Consider the following 21,908-nt stretch of genomic DNA (forward strand, 5'->3'; position numbering starts at 1 on the left):
TGAGACAGGATGGCATTATCCATGACAATGACAGGCGGAGTTTTAACTACATCTATCAAATACATAGACAAAAAAATAAAAAAGGCTGAATTTTCGGTCATAACATTAATATATCAATCGCTTGCTTCAGGATACATAACTATCTTTGGAGATTTGCTTATTTATTTGAAATTGAAGTATGTCTTAAATTCATTTTAGCATGAATTTGGCAAAACTGCCTCAACAGATAATTATTAATTATTGAAAGGTCAAAATATTTTTTTTTCTTTCCGTTATTTTTTTTTATGTTAACAAAGACCAAATATACAGTCTATCAAGATATCAAGTGCATCTTATTGCTAAAATCTTAGAAAAATATAGAAGGCGTACTTTATCATTTTTCACTCTGTAGTGGCCCGTAATAATGTATGTAAGTATGTCAAACAAAAATAATTAATTTTAAAAACTGAAACAAACAAAATTTAATCAAATGTAGATGGAAACCGGCTATCAGCAACAGTAATATATTTTTCACAGGAATAGATTTTATAGAAAAACTACCGTTGAGTATACTCATATCACATCTTGAGTCAATAATTATTGAAAGTAAAGTAAAGTAAAAATAAAATATTAAAATCTTACAAACCTTGGCTACAGTAAGGAGAACTATTGATTGCTTGACAGAATCCAGATATGCCTGAAATTTAAAATCTGTTACTTTAACTAAACACAAAGAAGTTCTCTCAGCATTAAACGAAAAACTCCCTCTCTAGAGCCCTATGGGGGCTTGAGGGGGGGGTCATGTGACCGGACAAAAGTCTTTAAGCCTAAGCCTTTCGCTTTTTCTAGAAAGCTCTCCACATCAACCGAGGAGTTATTTTTATCCTTCATACAGGCAATTATGGATTACTTTTAATTTTAATTATGGATTAATTTTCGATTTTGTGCTCAATATTAAGTGATGTAGAATGTTAAAAATTCTAAATTTATACCGTAACTTAAAATTGATTTCATAGCAAAGATATTTTTTGTATTCTATCTGGAGAGTTAAGATAGGTTAATTGTTCTGCGGCAGTAACAATTTGGTTTTTCCTTCTTTTTTTTCTCTGCCACCGATTTTAGTTTATTGTAAGACAATGCCAATACTCTAATCCACTATTTTGTGTGTTATAACATTTGTAAATCCGCTTTTAAGTCTAGCCTGAGACCAAGTTCAATCGTTATATTATTCACATATCCCCAGATATATTTGACTAGGCCCATGAGGAGATGATGTATAGATCTGTGTCTGTGTATAGATCTGAATAATGATTGCTTTTCCCATGGACAATTAAATGTCGCATGTTCAAGAGTCAGCAAACCTGACAATCTACTTATATGCACAGACAATGGGACAACGAAGAATGTTGTATATCCGCAAGTTTTACGCAGCTTAAAAATTAGCACCTTGCATATTCGCATTTCTTTTTCTAACCATAATATATAATGATCTAATATAAATATATAATATAAACATATAAATGATCTAACGGTTAAATACCGTATATATATATATATATATATATATATATATATATATATATATATATACTAGCTGTTGGGGTGGCGCTTCGCGCCACCCCAACACCTAGTTGGTGGGGGCGCTTCGCGCCCCCCCCCAAGCCCCCCCGCGCGCGTAAGTCGTTACGCGCCATAATAGTTACGCGCCATTGTAGTTGTGTCCCTATGTCCCACCTGTGAATATAGATATATATATATATATATATGGTTTTAACTACGTAAAACTTGCGAATATACAACATTCTTTGCTGTCCCATTGTCTTTGCATATAAATAGATTGTCAGGTTTACCGACTCTTGAACATGCAACATATAATGGTCCATGGGAAAACAATCTGTATTCAGATCTATACCTCATGATTCTAATGATTGCCCTTGAGCTTTGTTGATGGTGATTGCTAATCGACCATTCCCTGTCCCGGTGTCCCGGTCGTCATTTACATCCCCCTGTTTCCCCCGGTGTCCCCGTTGTAGTTGTGTCCCTGTGTCCCGGTCGTCATTTATATTCCCTGTGTCCCGGGTCCCGGTCATCATTTGTATCCCGGTGTCCCGGTCTGTATATACATTCGTTTTTTAGTTTTGTTTTTCTCCTTTATTTTTTTCCTTTTTTTTCTTTTTTAGCTTATTTAGATTTTTAGATTTTTTAGTTTTTTTTATTAGTTTTTAGTTTTTATTTCTTTTTAGTTTTTTTGTCCCGGTCGTCATTTATATCCCCCTGTTTCCCCCGGTGTCCCCGTTGTAGTTGTGTCCCTGTGTCCCGGTCGTTATTTATATTCCCTGTGTCCCGGTCGTCATTTGTATCCCGGTGTACCGGTCTGTATATACATTCGTTTTTTAGTTTTGTTTTTCTCCTTTATTTTTTTCCTTTTTTTTTCTTTTTTAGTTTATTTAGATTTTTAGATTTTTTAGTTTTTTTATTAGTTTTTAGTTTTTTTTTCTTTTTAGTTTTTTTGTAGTTTTTACCTTCTTTTTAGTTTTGTTAATTTTTTTTTTACTTGTGTCCTGGTCGTCATTTATACTCCCTGTGTCCCGGTGCTTTGTTGATTGCTAATCGAACATTCCTTTTGTCCTGGTCGCTTTCTCTTTGAGTGTCGTCATTTATTTTTTTCTTTTTTAGTTCTTTTAGTTTTTACCTTTTTTAGTTTTTTTTTAGTTTTTAGTTTTTTTAGTTTTTTACCTTTTTTTAGTTTTTTTAGTTTTTTTAGTTTTTTAGCTTTTTTATTTTTTTTATTAGTTTTTAGTTTTTTTGTAGTTTTTGCCTTTTTTTTAGTTTTTTTAGTTTTTTAGCTTTTTTATTAGTTTTTAGTTTTTTTTGTAGTTTTTGCCTTTTTTTAGTTTTTTTAGTTTTTTAGCTTTTTTATTTTTTTTATTAGTTTTTAGTTTTTTTTGTAGTTTTTGCCTTTTTTTAGTTTTTTCAGTTTTGACGTCACCTGATCCAGTTTTTTCAGGTGACGTCACCTGATCCACGATCCACAGATCCACAGACAACTTATTTTTATATATATAGATAGTTTTTTTTTTTTTACTTATGTCCTGGTCGTCATTTATACTCCCTGTGTCCCGGTGCTTTGTTGATTGCTAATCGAACATTCCTTTTGTCCTGGTCGCTTTCTCTTTGAGTGTCGTCATTTATTAGTTTTTTCCTTTTTTTTTTAGTTTTTTATTGGTTTTTACCTTTATTTTAGCTTATTTTTCAGTTTTTTCCTTTTTTTTAGTTTTTTTTTATTTTTTATTTTTTTTAGTTTTTTACCTTTTTTTAGTTTTTTTAGTTTTTTTAGTTTTTTAGCTTTTTTACTTTTTTTATTAGTTTTTAGTTTTTTTTTGTAGTTTTTGCCTTTATTTAGTTTTTTCAGTTTTTTTTTTTAGTTTTTTATTGGTTTTTACCTTTATAGTTTTTTTAGTTTTTTAGCTTTTTTATTTTTTTTATTAGTTTTTAGTTTTTTTTGTAGTTTTTGCCTTTTTTTAGTTTTTTCAGTTTTGACGTCACCTGATCCAGTTTTTTCAGGTGACGTCACCTGACACATCCATCCATCCATCCACAGACAGACAACTTATTTTTATATATATAGAAGATATATATATATATATATATATATATATATATATATATATAAAGAGAGGCATTAGAAAATGCGCGTTACATAGCAGAAAACTGCTCGGATGAAATTTTACTCGACGATGAATAACACAATCATATCAGGCTGCAAATTCAAAAATAAATATTTAGCGTTCACTGCTCCCACAATACCTCCAAAAACTGCCTGACACCCCGTGGCAGGGGGTACTAAGGGTAACTTCATAAGCCTTATGCAATTAATCGATTTGCTACTTAGAGACGAGTAACTGGCACTGACATCCCACGTGTTGCTTGGGCGCGCAGCGCCATTTTGAAGTAACTGTTACCCCAGCAACACGTGGGGTGTCAGTACCAGTTACTCGTCTCTAAGTAGCAAATCGCTTAATTGCATAAGGCTTATGAAGCTACCCTTAGTACCCCCTGCCACGGGGTGTCAGGTACTTTTTGAAGGTATTGTGGGAGTAGTGAACACTAAGTACCGCTATTTATTTTCAAAATTGCAGCCTGAGATGATTGTGTTATTCATCATAGAGTAAAATTTCATCCGAGTAGTATTCAGCTATATAACGCGCATTTCCTTATGTCTCTCTTCACTATATAGTGAAGTTCACTTATATAGGCGCGCAAGTATTGTAACGTTACACCAACAAATAAAAAGCAGACAGAGGAGCCTTATCAAAAAGTTCGTGGTAACGAACTGTAGTAAGGAGCGACCCGGCTCAATAGTAACCGAAACTCTAAAAATGAAATTTCGATACCAATAGTTACATAAAATATCGAATTTCAATGCTGATTTAAAATATATAACTTTCATCAAGATTAGTCTGACCTATCGAAAGTTACGAGCCTGAGAAAATTTGCCTCATTCTAGAAAATAGGGGGAACCCCCCTGAAAAGTCATACAAACTTAATGAAAATCACACCATCACATTCAGCGCATCAGAGAACCTCATTGTAGAAGTTTCAAGCTCCTATCTACAAAAATGTGGAATTTCGCATTTTTTGCCAGAAGACAAATCACGGATACGTGTTCATTTGTTTTTGTTTGTTTGTTTTTTTTTTTTCCAGGGGTGATCGTATCAACCCAGTGGTCCTAGAATGTCGCAAGAGGGCTCATTCTAACGAAAATTAAAAGTTCTAGTTCCCTTTTAAGTGACCAAAAAATTGGAGGGCACCTAGACCCCCTCCCACGCTCATTTTTTCCCCAAAGTCACCAGAACAAAATTCTGAGATCGCCATTTTATTCACCATAGTCGAAAACCTTAATAATGATGTCTTTGGGGACGACTTACTCCCCCGCAGTCCCCGTGGGAGGGGTTGCAAGTTACAAACTTTGACCTGTGTTTCAAACAGTTCGTGGTAACGAACTGTAGTAAGGAGCGACCCGGCTCAATAGTAACCAAAACTCTAAAAAATGGAATTTTGATACCAATAGCTACATCAAAGAATCGCATTTTAATGCTGATGTTAGATATATAAGTTTCATCAAGTTTAGTCTTACCCATCAAAAGTTACGAGCCTGAGAAAATTTGCTTTATTTCAGAAAATAGGGGGGAAACACCCCCTTAAAGTCATATAATCTTAACGAAAATCACACCATCAGATTCAGCGTATCAGAGAACCATAATTTAGAGATTTCTAGCTCCTATCTACAAAAATGTGGAATTTTGTTGTTTTTTTTTGCCACAAGACAGATCACGGATGCGTGTTTATCTGTTTGTTGTTTTTTTCCCCAGGGGTGATCGTATCGACCGAGTGGTCCTTAGAATATTGCAAATGGAATCATTCTATCGGAAATGAAAAGTTCTAGTGCCCTTTTTAAGTGACCAAAAAAATTGGAGGTCACATTGGCCCCCTCCCACGCTAATTATTTTCCCAAAGTCAACGAATCAAAATTCTGAGATAGCCATTTTATTCTGCGTAGTCGAAAAACCTTATAACTATGTCTTTGGGGACTACTTACTCCCCCACAGTCCCCGTAGGAGGGGCTACAAGTTACAAACTTTGACCAGTGCTTACATAAAGTAATGGTTACTGGGAAGTGTACAGATGTTTTCAGGGGGATTGTTTGGTGGGGGGAGGGGTTGAGAAGAGGGGGATATGTTGGGGGAACTTTCCATCGAGGAATATGTCATGGGGGAAGAAAATTTCCTTGAAGGGAGCGCAGGATTTTCTAGCATTATTTAAAAAAACAATGAAAAAATAAATATGAACAAGTTTTTTCAACTGGAAGTAAGGAGCAGCATTAAAACTTAAAACGAACATAAATTATTACACATATGAGGGGTTCACCTCCTCCTAATACCTCGCTCTTTACGCTGAAGTATTTTTAGTAATTTCAACTATTTATTCTACGGCTTTTGTGATTCAGGGGTCATTCTTAATGAATTGGGACAAAATTTAAGCTTTAGTGTAAAGAGGGAGGTACTGACAAGGGGGTGAACCCCCTCATATACGTAATAAAAACATGAGAATACAAAAATTCGTTACATAAGTAAATTTATAAGTTACCTATATCTTTTACTAATAAAAACATTCGTAAAAAATTAAAAGTTCGAGTTGCCTTTTTAAGTAACCAAAAATCGGAGGGCAATTAGGCTTCCTCCCCCACTCCTTTTTTCTCAAAATCATTCGATCAAAACTATGAGAAAGCCATTTAGCCAAAAAAAAAAATATGCAAATTTCGTTTTAATTATTCCTCTGCGGAGAGCCAAAATCAAAACATGCATTGATTCAAAAACGTTCAGAAATTAAATAAAAAAACAAGTTCTTTTTAACTGAAAGTAAGGAGCGACATTAAAACTTAAAACGAACAGAAATTACTTCGTATATAAAAGGGCAACAAAAGAGAGAATAATCAGGACTTTTTTTCCCAAGACAGTGAACCAACAAAACCTATTTGAATATTTCGGCCCTATATCTAAGGGCCGTCTTCAGCAAAGAAAATAAAAAACAATAAAACACTTACAATAAAAGTTCTAAGTTAAAAATCCTTTTTTTTTGGAAAGACTATTAAAAAAAAATAGATTTTTAACTGAGAACTTATATTGTAAGTGTTTTATTGTTTTTATTTTCTTTGCTGAAGACGGCCCTTAGATATAGGGCCGAAATATTCAAATAGGTTTTGTTGGTTCACTGTCTTGGGAAAAAAAAGTCCTCATTATTCTCTCTTTTGTTGTTGTATTATGGAAAGGCATTGTGGTCTTCGTCATTATTTACATTATTTATATGAAAGGGGCTGCTTCCTCATCAACGCCCCGCTCTTTATACTAAAGTTTTTCACTGTTTTAAAAAGAAGAGTTGAGAGAAAGAGTCATACTGTTTATACTTTTTTTTTACTGTTTTAAGAAGTAGAGTTATGAGAAAGAGTCAAACTTTAGCGTAAAGAGCGGGGCATTGAAGAGGAAAAGCCCCTTTCATATAAGGAGTAATTTCTGTTCGTTTTAAGTTTTCATGTCGCTCCTTACTTTCATTTAAAAAAACTTGTTTTTTTATTTAATTTGGTCCAAAACCGACATTAATAATTATCAAAGTGCTAAAGAGTACGAAACTATTTCGAAACCTTTAGGTAACTGTACGAATTGACAAGTAAGATGGGGCTGCTGCAGGGGCTAAGTGGGGGAGATAGGATCAACTGGGGTTATGAAAATCAAGGAAATATCTTCGGTACTGATACTCGAAATTACAGACTTAGCAAAGTGCAAGCAAATTCTATTCCTCCTTTCTTTAAAGATAGTCACACAATCATTTGGTCAGTATGGACACTTTTGAACAGTTTTTCGACACTCAGTCATTAATTTATTCCACCCAAACTGACGGAGGAGCAAAATGACCAATATGAGTGCAAAACTTTGACATTCGAAACTAACATGTACGTACCATGTACCATGGTACATACATGGTATGTACCATGTACCATGGTACCATGTACCGTGTACGGTAGAGAAGCAGTACCAATAAAAAGAAGAGCACAATACACTAGATATTTTAAGACATTTCTTAAGGATAACTTTCGAAATGATGATTGGTAACGAAAGACCAGGCGACATTCTATACGAATGAAATGTCATTGGCCCGTTTGATAAGCATTTCATGAAGGAACCGATTAAACGGTTCAGGATTAAAAATAAACCTCCATTTCTGGAACAGTTTTACTAAATAACACTAAGAGTAAAATAATAATGATCAGGATTACTCAGATTGCCTCGGAAAAAAATTACAAACCTCGTGTAAAATCACGAGGATTCCTCGGGAAATGAGAAAAATAAACGTTTCTAAGGATAAAATGAAATAGGAATATTTGGCAGTAACTTGATGTAACATAGAAAAGGGAATGTAATTTAGATAGAAATTTGAAAACGTAATAGACGCGACAATCCTTTTTTTACAGCAAGTCGCGTACCGTTGGAAAGCTTTGGCGGGTTAACATTTCGCAACAGGATTATTGGTAAGCCTATTTTTAGTTGTAGCACGTGCGGTCGAAATCTTGGGAGTCCAGCGAATTCAACAATGAGTTTGCATTGCTGCAATACTTTACCCATCCCAGATGCTTTGGAAATGTTGCAAGAACACCAGAGCAACACAAAGATCACAACAGTTCCTCCTGTTGTGATCTTTTTTGTCCCATTGTAGGATTAGTGACCGATCAAGATCAAGTCTAATTTTTAACAATAAAGTCCAATTTCTAACAACAATTACTACTAAGCTTCAAACTTTTGGTTTTCTTTTTTAAAGTTTTTGAATTGCTTTATTCCCTTGTCAAAATATATTCAAATAGTTTTGCAATTACCAGTTTTTATGGCACTTAGTATCCACCAAGTGACATATAGCGATCGCAAATTCTGTCGGTCTGTCTGTCCCGGTTTTGCTACTTTAGACACTTGCAGGTAAGCTAGGACGGTGAAATTTGGCAGGCGTATCAGGAACCAGACCAGATTAAACTAAAATTGTCGTTTCTCCGATTCGACCGTCTGGGTGGGAGTGGGGGGACGGTTAAATCGAAAAAATGAGGTATTTGTAACTTACGAACGGGTGATTGGATCTTAATGAAATTTGTTGTTTGGAAAGATATTGTGTCTCAGAGCTCTTATTTTCAATCCCGACCGGATCTGGTGACATTGGGGGGAGTTAGCTGGGGGGAGGAACCTAAAATCTTGGATAACGCTTAGAGTTGAGGGATCGGGATGAAACTTGGTGGGAAAAATAAGCACAAATCCTAGATACGTGATTGATATAAGCGGAAAGGTTCTGCTCTCTTTTGGGGAGTTGGGGGAAGGGGGGTTAATTCTGAAATATTAAAAAAATGGGTTATTTTTAACTTACGAAGGAGTGATCGGATCTTAAAGAAATTTGATATTTGGAAAGATATCTTGTTTCAGAGCTCTTATTTTGAATCCCAACCGGATCTGGTGACTTTGGAGGGAGTCAGGGGGGGGGGGGGACCGAAAATCTTGGAAAACGCTTAGAGTGGAGGGATCGGGATGAAACTTGGAGGGAAAAACAAACACAAGTCCTAGATATGTGATTGATCGTGATCGCGTTTGACAAGTTTGACAAATTTATGTTCTTTCTTTTTCTTTAGCTTTTGTCTTATTTATTTTTTTATTCTTTTTTTATTTTTATTTTTTTTGTTCTTTATTTTTTTTTCATTTTTTTCTTTTTTCTTTTTTTAATTTTTTTATTTTTTAGTCTTAGTTTTTCTTTTTTTCTTTTTAGTTTTTTTCTTTTTTTAGATTTTCGATGTTTTTTCAGTTTTTCTGTTATTTTAGTTTTTCTTTTTTTTAGTTTCTTCTTTTTTTTAATTTGTATTTTTCTTCTTTTTCTAATTTGTATTTAGTTTTTTCTTCTTTATTTAGTTTTTTCTTTTTATTTTTTTTCTTTTTAGGTTTTTTTCTTTATTAAGTTTTTTTCTTTTTCTAATTTTTCTTTTTTAATTTTTTTTTTCTTTTCTTTTAGTTTTTTAGCTTCTTTTTTTAGTTTTTTTAATTTTTCTTCTATTTTATTCTGTTTTTTAGTTTTCTCCCTTTTTTTATTTTAGATAGTGTAACAGACAGACAGTACATTTTTATAACTGTATTAACAACGGTAAACCTGACAATCTATTTATATGCACAGACAATGGGACAGCGAAGAATGTTGTATATCCGCAAGTTTTACTAAACCAAAAAAAAAGAAAAAATAATTTTTAATTTGGGGGATGGGAGGAGAGGAGATATATATACATATTTTATTTTTTAGTTTTTTATTTTTTTTTTAGTTTTTTTAGCTTTTTTTAGTTTTTTACCTTTATTTATTTTTTTTAGGTTTTTTTCTTTTTTATTATATAAAAAAGGCAAAGTAGGGAAGACGGTCTTTCAACGATAAACTTTTGACGGAAATTGTTATCTGCTGTATTCCCAACTATGTTGATTGTATATCCTATCCTATCTTCTTTTGGAATTGCAGTGGAACAATCGTATTAAATTATATTTTTCTGGATTCTGTATACGTATATAAATAAAGAAGAAAGGAATGAATATGTAATTCAGAACTCTATCAGATTATGACTAAAAACTGTCATAAAGCCCTAGCGGTGAGTAAAAACATTTAATGTGAGAAAACTACTGGACCCATATGCAATACAAGAGTATACATCTACTTTGTTAAATAAGTTTTCCGTACTAAGGGACGAGTTGTCAATTGATAATCAATGGGAAAAGATCGTCGAATCCCTGAAAGAGGCGGCACAAGAAGTTGTGCCGCCTGAGCAGTGGATATCTGAAAGTATCTGGGATATCATTGATCAAAGGGCAGAAGTCAAAATTCTCGTAGATAATTGAGCATAATACGACATGCACTAGAGAATATCTAGATGATCTAAAAGCGCAGTATAAGCGTCTCAATAAACAAGGAATGATAAGAGGGTGTACCTCGAAACTATGGCTGATCAGGCTGAAAGTAACCGCCACGCGGGGAGATAGTCGTACTGTGTACGCTATAACCAAGGAGCTTGCGGGTATTTCGAAGGCTTCTTCGACCCAAGTTGAAAACAAAGAAGGGATCTTATAAACCCAGGCGAATGACATAATCCGATGCTGGACAGAGCATTTCAGCGAGGTATTAAATCAGGTGCTTCCCACAACCTCTTTAAATATCCCTGAAGAAACATAGTTCGATCTTGGAATATATTCCGGATCTCTCTTGCTGAGTGAAGTAAAAGGGCTCTAAAGCCTTTGAAAAACGGAAAGGCAGCCGGCAACGATGGCATACCCCCAGAACTGTTGAAATATAGTAGAAGCGCCCTAATAGTGCCCATATTTGAACTTTTTTTCTTTTTTCTTATTTTCTTTTTTTAGTTTTTTTTTTGCTTTTTTTGCTTTTTTTCTTCTTTTTTTAGTTTTTTTTATTTTTCTTCTATTTTATTCTGTTTTTTAGTTTTCTCCCTTTTTTTTATTTTCAATAGTGTAACAGACAAACAGTACATTTTTATAACTGTATTAACAACGGTAAACCTGACAATCTATTTATATGCACAGACAATGGGACAGCGAAGAATGTTGTATATCCGCAAGTTTTACTAAACCAAAAAAAAAAGAAAAATAATTTTTATTTCGGGGGGTGGGAGGAGAGGGGGTTGGTTTAAAGGGGGCTAATGGGGCGGGGGGATTTAGTGGTTGGGGGGTCGGGGAAGTTTAGGGGTGGATGTTGCGGGATTTAGAGGTTGAGGCGGCCTAGGGGGTGGGGGGTGTTGGCTAGTAGACACTGCACGTGTGGCGCTTCGCGCCCCAGTAACACGTGGCAGGGGTCAGGTAGGATATATATATATATATATATATATATATATATATATATATATATATATATATATATATATATATATATAATATAATTTCATCTAGTATGGATTCATCTTAATATGTTTGAACATTGGGTAGCAACTTCAAGATATTTTAATTTCAATTATAAAGAACAAGTTCTTTTCTTCATATGTTTTCGTCTCTTTAGCCCCGATACCGAGTTCAGTTACTTTAAAATAAAAGAGCGGTGCATTGATTGCAGTGACAGTAGGTTCTCTAGTTTATGACGTCATTTCCGCTCAAAGATCGGCTACATCCATATCTTATATATTATGAATATTCTAATTTCCTTGTAAAAGCATAGTGGATGAAGCCGTGGCTGGAATTCTTAGGGCCTAGGTTCAATGCCGGCTGTTTCAAGGAAACAATTATTCCATCGCCGCCTTTAATGTAATAGTTTTCCACGTTTATGTGCGCATTATATGCTTTTGCTTGTTGTTTTTTTACGTTGTTCTATATAATAATATACAATTCTGTTAATCTGTTAATCTGTTACCCCGTGGCAGGGGGTTCTAAGGGTATTTTCAAAAAAAAAATTAAATAAAAAAAAAAATGAAAAAAATCCTAAAAAATAAATAAAAAACAAAAAATTTAAAAATATACTGTTTGTACCTCTGTTAATCTATACTGTTTATACCTCTGTTAATCTACTGTACTTCTTTGTCTACTGTGGTTTTTGTTTAAGCGATCAACAATTGCAATTCAAACGGAAGGAAATTACTGCAAGTTTCTTACGGACTTCCCAAAAATTTGAAATCTCGAAAAAGACAGACCTACCTTGACTGCAGTAGAACGTGCCTTTACTACATGAACATAAAATTGTCAAATATAAATCTATATATATATATATATATATATATATATATATATATATATATATATATATCTTCTATATATATAAAAATAAGTTGTCTGTCCGTTACGCCAGATTATATCTTAAATATATATAAAAATGAAACTAAACTTAAAAGCAAACTGAAACTAAAAATGTAGAAACTGGTAATTGCATAAATATTTCTATATATTTTGACAATAGATTAAAGTAATTCGAAAACCTTATAACAGATATTTATAATTTTGAGTTTTATTATAAATTGTCGAGTGTTTGCATGCTTGGTACGTAAAATTTTTTTCTAACATCAATGTTAGAATGACACGTAGAAATCTATTAATGTTTAAGTTTAAAATGACTGATGAACTTACAATGGCAAAAGCCGATGAAGATGCTCAAAGAGTCTATGCCAAAAAACTTGCTGCTGATAGAGAAAGTCAGAAAAGAAAGCGTGCCGAGGAATCAAAAGAACAGCAAGGAAACAGGCTTGAGGCTAAAGAACGCAAAACCGCGCAGTTAGATGAAGATCCACCTGGACAGCGAGAGTCAAAACATATCGAAACTGAAAATGATAGCGATGATGATTGGGTTTGGGATCTTGACTTGGATAAGGTCATCAATGACTACGAGATTTTAGTTAAAAAAACAAAGGTTCGGCGATATGTATTTCATAGTGAAGCTGAAAAATAAAGAAGAAAAAGAAAACTGAAAAAAGAAAAAATGTAAAAACTAAAAAATACTAAAAAGAAAAAACACTCAAAGAGAAACTACAGACCGGGACACAAATGACGACCGGGACAGAGGGAATATAAATAACGACCGGGACACTCAAGGAGAATTTACAGACTGGGATACCGGGACACAAATGACGACCGGGACACAGGCAATATAAATGACGACCAGGACAACAATGACAACACCCGAGGAAGCTGCTCAAAACGAATGTATTCACGCCGAAGTAGCTGAGTTGGTAAAGCATTATGTTTCAGGTTCTATGTCCGAGAGGCTCCAGGTTTGAACCTTGGCTTTAGCATTAATACAAAAGAAGAAAAAAACTAAAAAGGTAAACACTACAAAAAAACTAAAAAGAAAAAAAATATATATATATATTTATATCTTTTCCACAAAAATAATAATTTAGTGCTTCTGCTTAAAAACAGCAATCGAATTGATGCCTCCTGATACGCAACTATCAACAAAGTGGCAATCGTTGTGGTCGGTGATCAGTTCTTACCTCGAGATAATATTCTTTATAGGCGAAACAATCAGTTGACAAGAATTGCTTAAACTCATCGATGCTACGATGCCCTACAATATCCTGACGAATATAAATGACGCCCGGGACACTCAAATAGAAATCACAGACTGGGACACCGGGATACAAATGACGACGGGGACACAGGGAATATAAATGACGACCCGGACACAGGGACACAACTACAACGGGGACGCCGGGGGCACAGGGAGATATATAAATGACGACGGCAACAAAGGAAATGGTCGATTAGCAATCACCATCAACAAAGCTCAAGGGCAATCAATAGAATCATGAGGTATAGATCTGAATACGGATTGTTTTCCCATGGACCATTAAGCGTTGCATCTTCAAGAGTCGGTAAACCTGACAATCTATTAAAAACTACAAAAAAAACTAAAAACTAATAAAAAAAATAAAAAAGCTAAAAAACTAAAAAAACTAAAAAAACTAAAAAAGGTAAAAAACTAAAAAAACTAAAAACTAAAAAAAACTAAAAAAAAGGAAAAAACTGAAAAATAAGCTAAAATAAAGGTAAAAACCAATAAAAAACTAAAAAAAAATGAAAAAACTAAAAAAAGGCAAAAACTACAAAAAAAACTAAAAACTAATAAAAAAAGTAAAAAACTAAAAAAACTAAAAAAAACTAAAAAAAGGTAAAAAACTAAAAAAAATAAAAAATAAAAAAAAAACTAAAAAAAAAGGAAAAAACTGAAAAATAAGCTAAAATAAAGGTAAAAACCAATAAAAAACTAAAAAGAAAAAAAGGAAAAAACTAAAAAAAATTTTCATCTAAAAAACTAAAAAAACTAAAAAAGGTAAAAACTAAAAGAACTAAAAAAGAAAAAAATAAATGACGACACTCAAAGAGAAAGCGACCAGGACAAAAGGAATGTTCGATTAGCAATCAACAAAGCACCGGGACACAGGGAGTATAAATGACGACCAGGACATAAGTAAAAAAAAAAACTAACAAAACTAAAAAGAAGGTAAAAACTACAAAAAAAAAGAAAAAAAACTAAAAACTAATAAAAAAACTAAAAAATCTAAAAATCTAAATAAACTAAAAAAGAAAAAAAAAGGAAAAAAATAAAGGAGAAAAACAAAACTAAAAAACGAATGTATATACAGACCGGGACACCGGGATACAAATGACGACTGGGACACAGGGAATATAAATGACGACCGGGACACAGGGACACAACTACAACGGGGACACCGGGGGATACAGGGGGATATAAATGACGACCGGGACACCGGGACAGGGAATGGTCGATTAGCAATCACCATCAACAAAGCTCAAGGGCAATCATTAGAATCATGAGGTATAGATCTAAATACAGATTGTTTTCCCATGGACCATTATATGTTGCATGTTCAAGAGTCGGTAAACCTGACAATCTATTTATATGCAAAGACAATGGGACAGCAAAGAATGTTGTATATTCGCAAGTTTTACGTAGTTAAAACCATATATATATATATATATATATATATATATATATATATAATTATATATATATATATATATATATATATATATATATATATATATATATATATATATATATATATATATATATATATATATATATATATATATATATATATATATTTATATATATATATATATATATATCTATCTATATTCACAGGTGGGACATAGGGACACAACTACAATGGCGCGTAACTATTATGGCGCGTAACGACTTACGCGCGCGGGGGGGCTTGGGGGGGCGCGAAGCGCCCCCACCAACTAGGTGTTGGGGTGGCGCGAAGCGCCACCCCAACACCTATATATATATATATATATATATTATATATATATATATATATATATATATACATATATATATATATGTTTTTAACTACGTAAAACATGCAAATATACAACATTCTTTGCTGTCCCATTGTCTGTGCATATAAATAGATTGTCAGGTTTACTGACTCTTGAACATGCAACATATAATTGTCCATGGGAAAAACAATCTGTATTCAGATCTATACCTCATTATTCTGATGATGTGTCCCTGTGTCCCGGTCGTCATTTATATTCCCTGTGTCCTGGTCGGCATATGTGTCCCGGTATCCCAGTTTGTAATTTCTCTTTTAGTGCCCCGGTCGTCATTTATATTCTCTGTGTCCCGGTGTCCCAGTCGTTTTGTGTCCCGGTCTGTAATTTCTATTCGAACAATCCCTGTGTCCCGGTCGTCATTTATATATCCCGCCTGTGCCCCCGGTGTCCCCGTTGTCGTTGTGTCCCTGTGTCCCGGTCGTGATTTGTGTCCGGGTGTCCCAGTCTGTAATTTCTCTTTGAGGTTCCCGGTCGTCATTTATATTCCCTGTGTCCCGGTCGTCATTTGTGTTCTGGTGTCCCGGTATGTAATTTTATCAGTTGACAAACATGACGTCAGTCGACAAACAACTTCATGACGCATACTGCTCAATCCTTACAATGACGTCAGTCGACAAACATGACGTCAGTCGACACACAAACATGACGTCGCTCGACACACACACACAGACAACTTATTTTTATATATATAGATATATATATATATATATATATATATATAATATATATATATATATATATATATATATATATATATATATATATATTAATGTAATAGTTTTCCACGTTTATGTGCGCATTATATGCTTTTGCTTCTTGTTTTTTTACGTTGTTCTATATAAAAATATACAATACTGTTAAGCTGTTAATCTGTTACCCCATGGCAGGGGGTTCTAAGGGTAGCTTCAAAAAAAAATTAAATAAAAGAAAAAAAAATCAAAAAAATCAAAAAAATCAAAAAAAATAAATAAAAAACAAAAAATTAAAACTATACTGTTTGTACCTCTGTTAATCTATACTGTTTATACCTCTGCTAATCTACTGTGCTTCTTTGTCTACTGTGGTTTTTGTTTAAGCGATCAACAATTGCAATTCAAACGGAAGGAAATTACTGCAAGTTTCTTACGGACTTTCCCACCCCAACAGCTAGTATATAATATAATTTCATTAGTATGGATTCACCTTAATATGTTTGAACATTGGGTAGCAAAATCAAGATATTTTAATTTCAATTATAGAGAACAAATTCTTTTCTTCATATGTTTTCGTCTCTTTAGCCCCGATACCGAGTTCAGTTACTTTAAAATAAAAGAGCGGTGTATTGATTGCAGTGACAGTAGGTTCTCTAGAATATGACGTCATTTCCGCTCAAAGATCGGCTACATCCATATCTTATCTTCTATATATATAAAAATAAGTTGTCTGTGTGTGGATCTGTGTGTGGATCAGGTGACGTCATGTTTGTCCGCATATGACGTAGGAATTATTTCACACTAATACAAAAGAAGAAAAAAACTAAAAAAGGTAAAAACTACAAAAAAAACTAAAAAGAAAAAAAAACTAAAAAAGCTAAAAAACTAAAAAAAACTAAAAAAAGGTAAAAATCTAATAACTAAAAAAAAAACTAAAAACTAATAAAAAAAACTAAAAAAGCTAAAAAACTAAAAAAACTAAAAAAACTAAAAAAAGGTAAAAAACAAAAAAAACTAAAAACTAAAAAAGAAAAAACTAAAAAAAAGGAAAAAACTGAAAAATAAGAGAAAAAGAAAACTAAAAAAATATTAATAAATATAAAAAATATAAATATAAATATAATATAAATTAGCAATCAACAAAGCACCGAGACACAAATGACGACCGGGGACACAGGGAGTATAAATGACGACCAGGACATAAGTAAAAACAAAAAACTAAAAAAAACTAAAAAAATGGTAAAAACTACAAAAAAACTAAAAACTAATAAAAAAACTAAAAAATCTAAAAATCTAAATAAACTAAAAAAGAAAAAAAAGAAAAAAGCAAAAAAATAAAGGAGAAAAACAAAACTAAAAAACGAATGTATATACAGACCGGGACACCGGGATACAAATGACGACCGGGACACAGGGAATATAAATGACGACCGGGACACAGGGACACAACTAAAATGGGGACGCCCGGGGGGCACAGGGGGATATAAATGACGACCGGGACACCGGGACACAAGGAATATAAATGACGCCCGGGACACTCAAAGAGAAATCACAGACTGGAACACCGGGACACAAATGACGACCGGGACACAGGGAATATAAATGACGACCGGGACACAGGGACATAACTACAAAGGGGACGCCGGGGTGCACAGGGGGATATATAAATGACGATGGCGACTCAGGGAATGGTCGATTAGCAATCACCATCAACAAAGCTCAAGGGCAATCATTAGAATCATGAGGTATAGATCTGAATACGGATTGTTTTCCCATGGACCATTATATGTTGCATGTTCAAGAGTCGGTAAACCTGAAAATCTATTTATATGCACAGACAATGGGACAGCAAAGAATGTTGTATATTCGCAAGTTTTACGTAGTTAAAAACATATATATATATATATATATATATATATATATATATATATATATATATATATATATATATATATATATATATATATATATATATATATATATATATATATATATATATATATATATATATATATCTATATTCACAGGTGGGACATAGGGACACAACTACAATGGCGCGTAACTAATATGGCGCGTAACGACTTACACGCGCGGGAGGCTTGGGGGGGGGCGCGAAGCGCCCCCACCAACTAGGTGATGGGGTGGCGCGAAGCGCCACCCCAACAGCTAGTATATTATGAATATTCTAATTTATTACCTTGTAACAGCATAGTGGATGAAGCCGTGGATGGAATCTTAGGGCCTAGGTTCAATCCTGGCTGTTTCAAGGAAACAAATATCATGGCCGGTTTTAATGTAATAGTTTTTCACGTTTATGCGTGCATTATATGCTTTTGTACGTGGTTCTATATAAAAATATACAATACTGTTAATCTGTTACTCCGTGACAGGGGGTTCTAAGGGAAGCTTCAAAAAAAAATTAAATAAAAGAAAAAAAATCAAAAAAATTTAAAAAATAAATAAAAAACAAAAAATTAAAAATATACTGTTTTTACCTCTGTTAATCTATACTGTTTATAGCTCTGTTAATCTACTGTACTTCTTTGTCTACTGTGGTTTTTGTTTAAGCGATCAACAATTGCAATTCAAACGGAAGGAAATTACTGCAAGTTTCTTACGGAATTTGCGCGTAACTAATATGGCGCGTAACGACTTACGCGCGCGGGGGGGCTTGGGGGGGGCGCGAAGCGCCCCCACCAACTAGGTGTTGGGGTGGCGCGAAGCGCCACCCCAACAGCTAGTATATATATAAAAATAAGTTGTCTGTGTGTGGATCTGTGTGTGGATCAGGTGACGTCATGTTTGTCCGCATATGACATCTGAATTATTTCACACTAATACAAAGAAGAAAAAAAACTAAAAAAGGTAAAAACTACAAAAAAAACTAAAAAGAAAAAAAAACTAAAAAGGCTAAAAAACTAAAAAAAAATAAAAAAAAGGTAAAAATCTAATAACTAAAAAAAAACTGAAAAAAATAAAAAAAGGCAAAAACTACAAAAAAAATAAAAACTAATAAAAAAACTAAAAAAGCTAAAAAATTAAAAAAAAACTAAAAAAAACTAAAAAAAGGTAAAAAACTAAAAAAAAACTAAAAACTAAAAAAGAAAAAAACTAAAAAAAAGGAAAAAACTGAAAAATAAAAGAGAAAAAGAAAACTAAAAAAATATGAATAAATATATATAAAAATAAGTTGTTTGTGGGTTATGTCTGTCTGTCTGTCTGTCGAGTGACGTTGTGTTTGTCCGCATATGACGTCTGAATTATTTCACACTAATACAAAAGAAGAAAAAAAACTAAAAAAGGTAAAAACTACAAAAAAAACTAAAAGAAAAAAAACTAAAAAAGCTAAAAAACTAAAAAAAACTAAAAAAAGGTAAAAAAATAAAAACTAAAAAAAACTAAAAAAACTAAAAAAGGCAAAAACTGAAAAAAAAACTAAAAAACTAATAAAAATACTAAAAAAGCTAAAAAACTAAAAAAACTAAAAAAACTAAAAAAAGGTAAAAAACAAAAAAAACTAAAAACTAAAAAAGAAAAAAACTAAAAAAAAAGGAAAAAACTGAAAAATAAGAGAAAAAGAAAACTAAAAAAATATTAATAAATATAAAAAATATAAATATAAATATAATATAAATTAGCAATCAACAAAGCACCGAGACACAAATGACAACCGGGACACAGGGAGTATAAATGACGACCAGGACATAAGTAAAAAAAAAAACTAAAAAAACTAAAAAAATGGTAAAAACTACAAAAAAACTAAAAACTAATAAAAAAACTAAAAAATCTAAAAATCTAAATAAACTAAAAAAGAAAAAAGGAAGAAAATAAAGGAGAAAAACAAAACTAAAAAACGAATGTATATACAGACCGGGACACCGGGATACAAATGACGACCGGGACACAGGGAATATAAATGACGACCGGGACACAGGGACACAACTACAAAACTAAAAAAGGTAAAAACTACAAAAAAAACTAAAAAGAAAAAAAACTAAAAAAGCTAAAAAACTAAAAAAAACTAAAAAAAGGTAAAAAACTAAAAACTAAAAAAAAACTGAAAAAAACTAAAAAAAGGCAAAAACTAAAAAAAAACTAAAAACTAATAAAAATACTAAAAAAGCTAAAAAACTAAAAAAAAGGTAAAAAACAAAAAAAACTAAAAACTAAAAAAGAAAAAACTAAAAAAAAGGAAAAAACTGAAAAATAAGAGAAAAAGAAAACTAAAAAAAATATTAATAAATATAAAAAATATAAATATAAATATAATATAAATTAGCAATCAACAAAGCACCGAGACACAAATAACGACCGGGACACAGGGAGTATAAATGACGACCAGGACATAAGTAAAAACAAAAACTAAAAAAACTAAAAAAATGGTAAAAACTACAAAAAAAACTAAAAACTAATAAAAAAACTAAAAAATCTAAAAATCTAAATAAACTAAAAAAGAAAAAAAAGAAAAAAGGAAAAAAATAAAGGAGAAAAACAAAACTAAAAAACGAATGTATATACAGACCGGGACACCGGGATACAAATGACGACCGGGACACAGGGAATATAAATGACGACCGGGACACAGGGATACAACTACAATGGGGACGCCGGGGGGCACAGGGGGATATAAATGACGACCGGGACACCGGGACACAAGGAATATAAATGACGCCCGGGACACTCAAAGAGAAATCACAGACTGGAACACCGGGACACAAATGACGACCGGGACACAGGGAATATAAATGACGACCGGGACACAGGGACATAACTACAAAGGGGACGCCGGGGTGCACAGGGGGATATATAAATGACGATGGCGACTCAGGAATGGTCGATTAGCAATTCCCATCAACAAAGCTCAAGGGCAATCATTAGAATCATAAGGTATAGATCTGAATACGGATTGTTTTCCCATGGACCATTATATGTTGCATGTTCAAGAGTCGGTAAACCTGACAATCTATTTATATGCACAGACAATGGGACAGCAAAGAATGTTGTATATTCGCAAGTTTTACGTAGTTAAAAACATATATATATATATATATATATATATATATATTATATATATATATATATATATATATATATATATATATATATATATATATATATATATATATATATATATATATATATATATATATATATATATATATATATACTAGCTGTTGGGGTGGCGCTTCGCGCCACCCCAACACCTAGTTGGTGGGGGCGCTTCGCGCCCCCCCCAAGCCCCCCCCGCGCGCGTAAGTCGTTACGCGCCATAATAGTTACGCGCCATTGTAGTTGTGTCCCTATGTCCCACCTGTGAATATATATATATATATATATATATATATATATATATATATATATATATATATATATATATATATATATTTATATATATATATATATATATATATATATATATATATATATATATTATATATATATATATATATATATATATATATGGTTTTAACTACGTAAAACTTGCGAATATACAACATTCTTTGCTGTCCCATTGTCTTTGCATATAAATAGATTGTCAGGTTTACCGACTCTTGAACATGCAACATATAATGGTCCAAGGGAAAACAATCTGTATTCAGATCTATACCTCATGATTCTAATGATTGCCCTTGAGCTTTGTTGATGGTGATTGCTAATCGACCATTCCCTGTCCCGGTGTCCCGGTCGTCATTTATATCCCCCTGTTTCCCCCGGTGTCCCCGTTGTAGTTGTGTCCCTGTGTCCCGGTCGTCATTTATATTCCCTGTGTCCCGGTCGTCATTTGTATCCCGGTGTCCCGGTCTGTATATACATTCGTTTTTTA

At 32.8% G+C, this 21,908-nt stretch overlaps 1 protein-coding gene across 1 annotated transcript in view; it reads right to left on the reverse strand.

The window, feature by feature from the left end:
• The window catches only part of LOC136034567 (oxysterol-binding protein-related protein 9-like), a 176,211-nt gene that overhangs the window by 102,431 nt on the left and 51,872 nt on the right, over positions 1 to 21,908 (reverse strand). Inside the window, exon 5 of the mRNA XM_065715810.1 lies at positions 626 to 676. Within this exon, the coding sequence (XP_065571882.1) occupies positions 626 to 676 (51 nt within the window). The remainder of the gene's footprint in view (positions 1 to 625; positions 677 to 21,908) is intronic.

The sequence above is a fragment of the Artemia franciscana genome, chromosome 13 (assembly GCF_032884065.1).
Source record: "Artemia franciscana chromosome 13, ASM3288406v1, whole genome shotgun sequence".
NCBI classification, from domain to species: Eukaryota; Metazoa; Arthropoda; class Branchiopoda; order Anostraca; family Artemiidae; genus Artemia; species Artemia franciscana.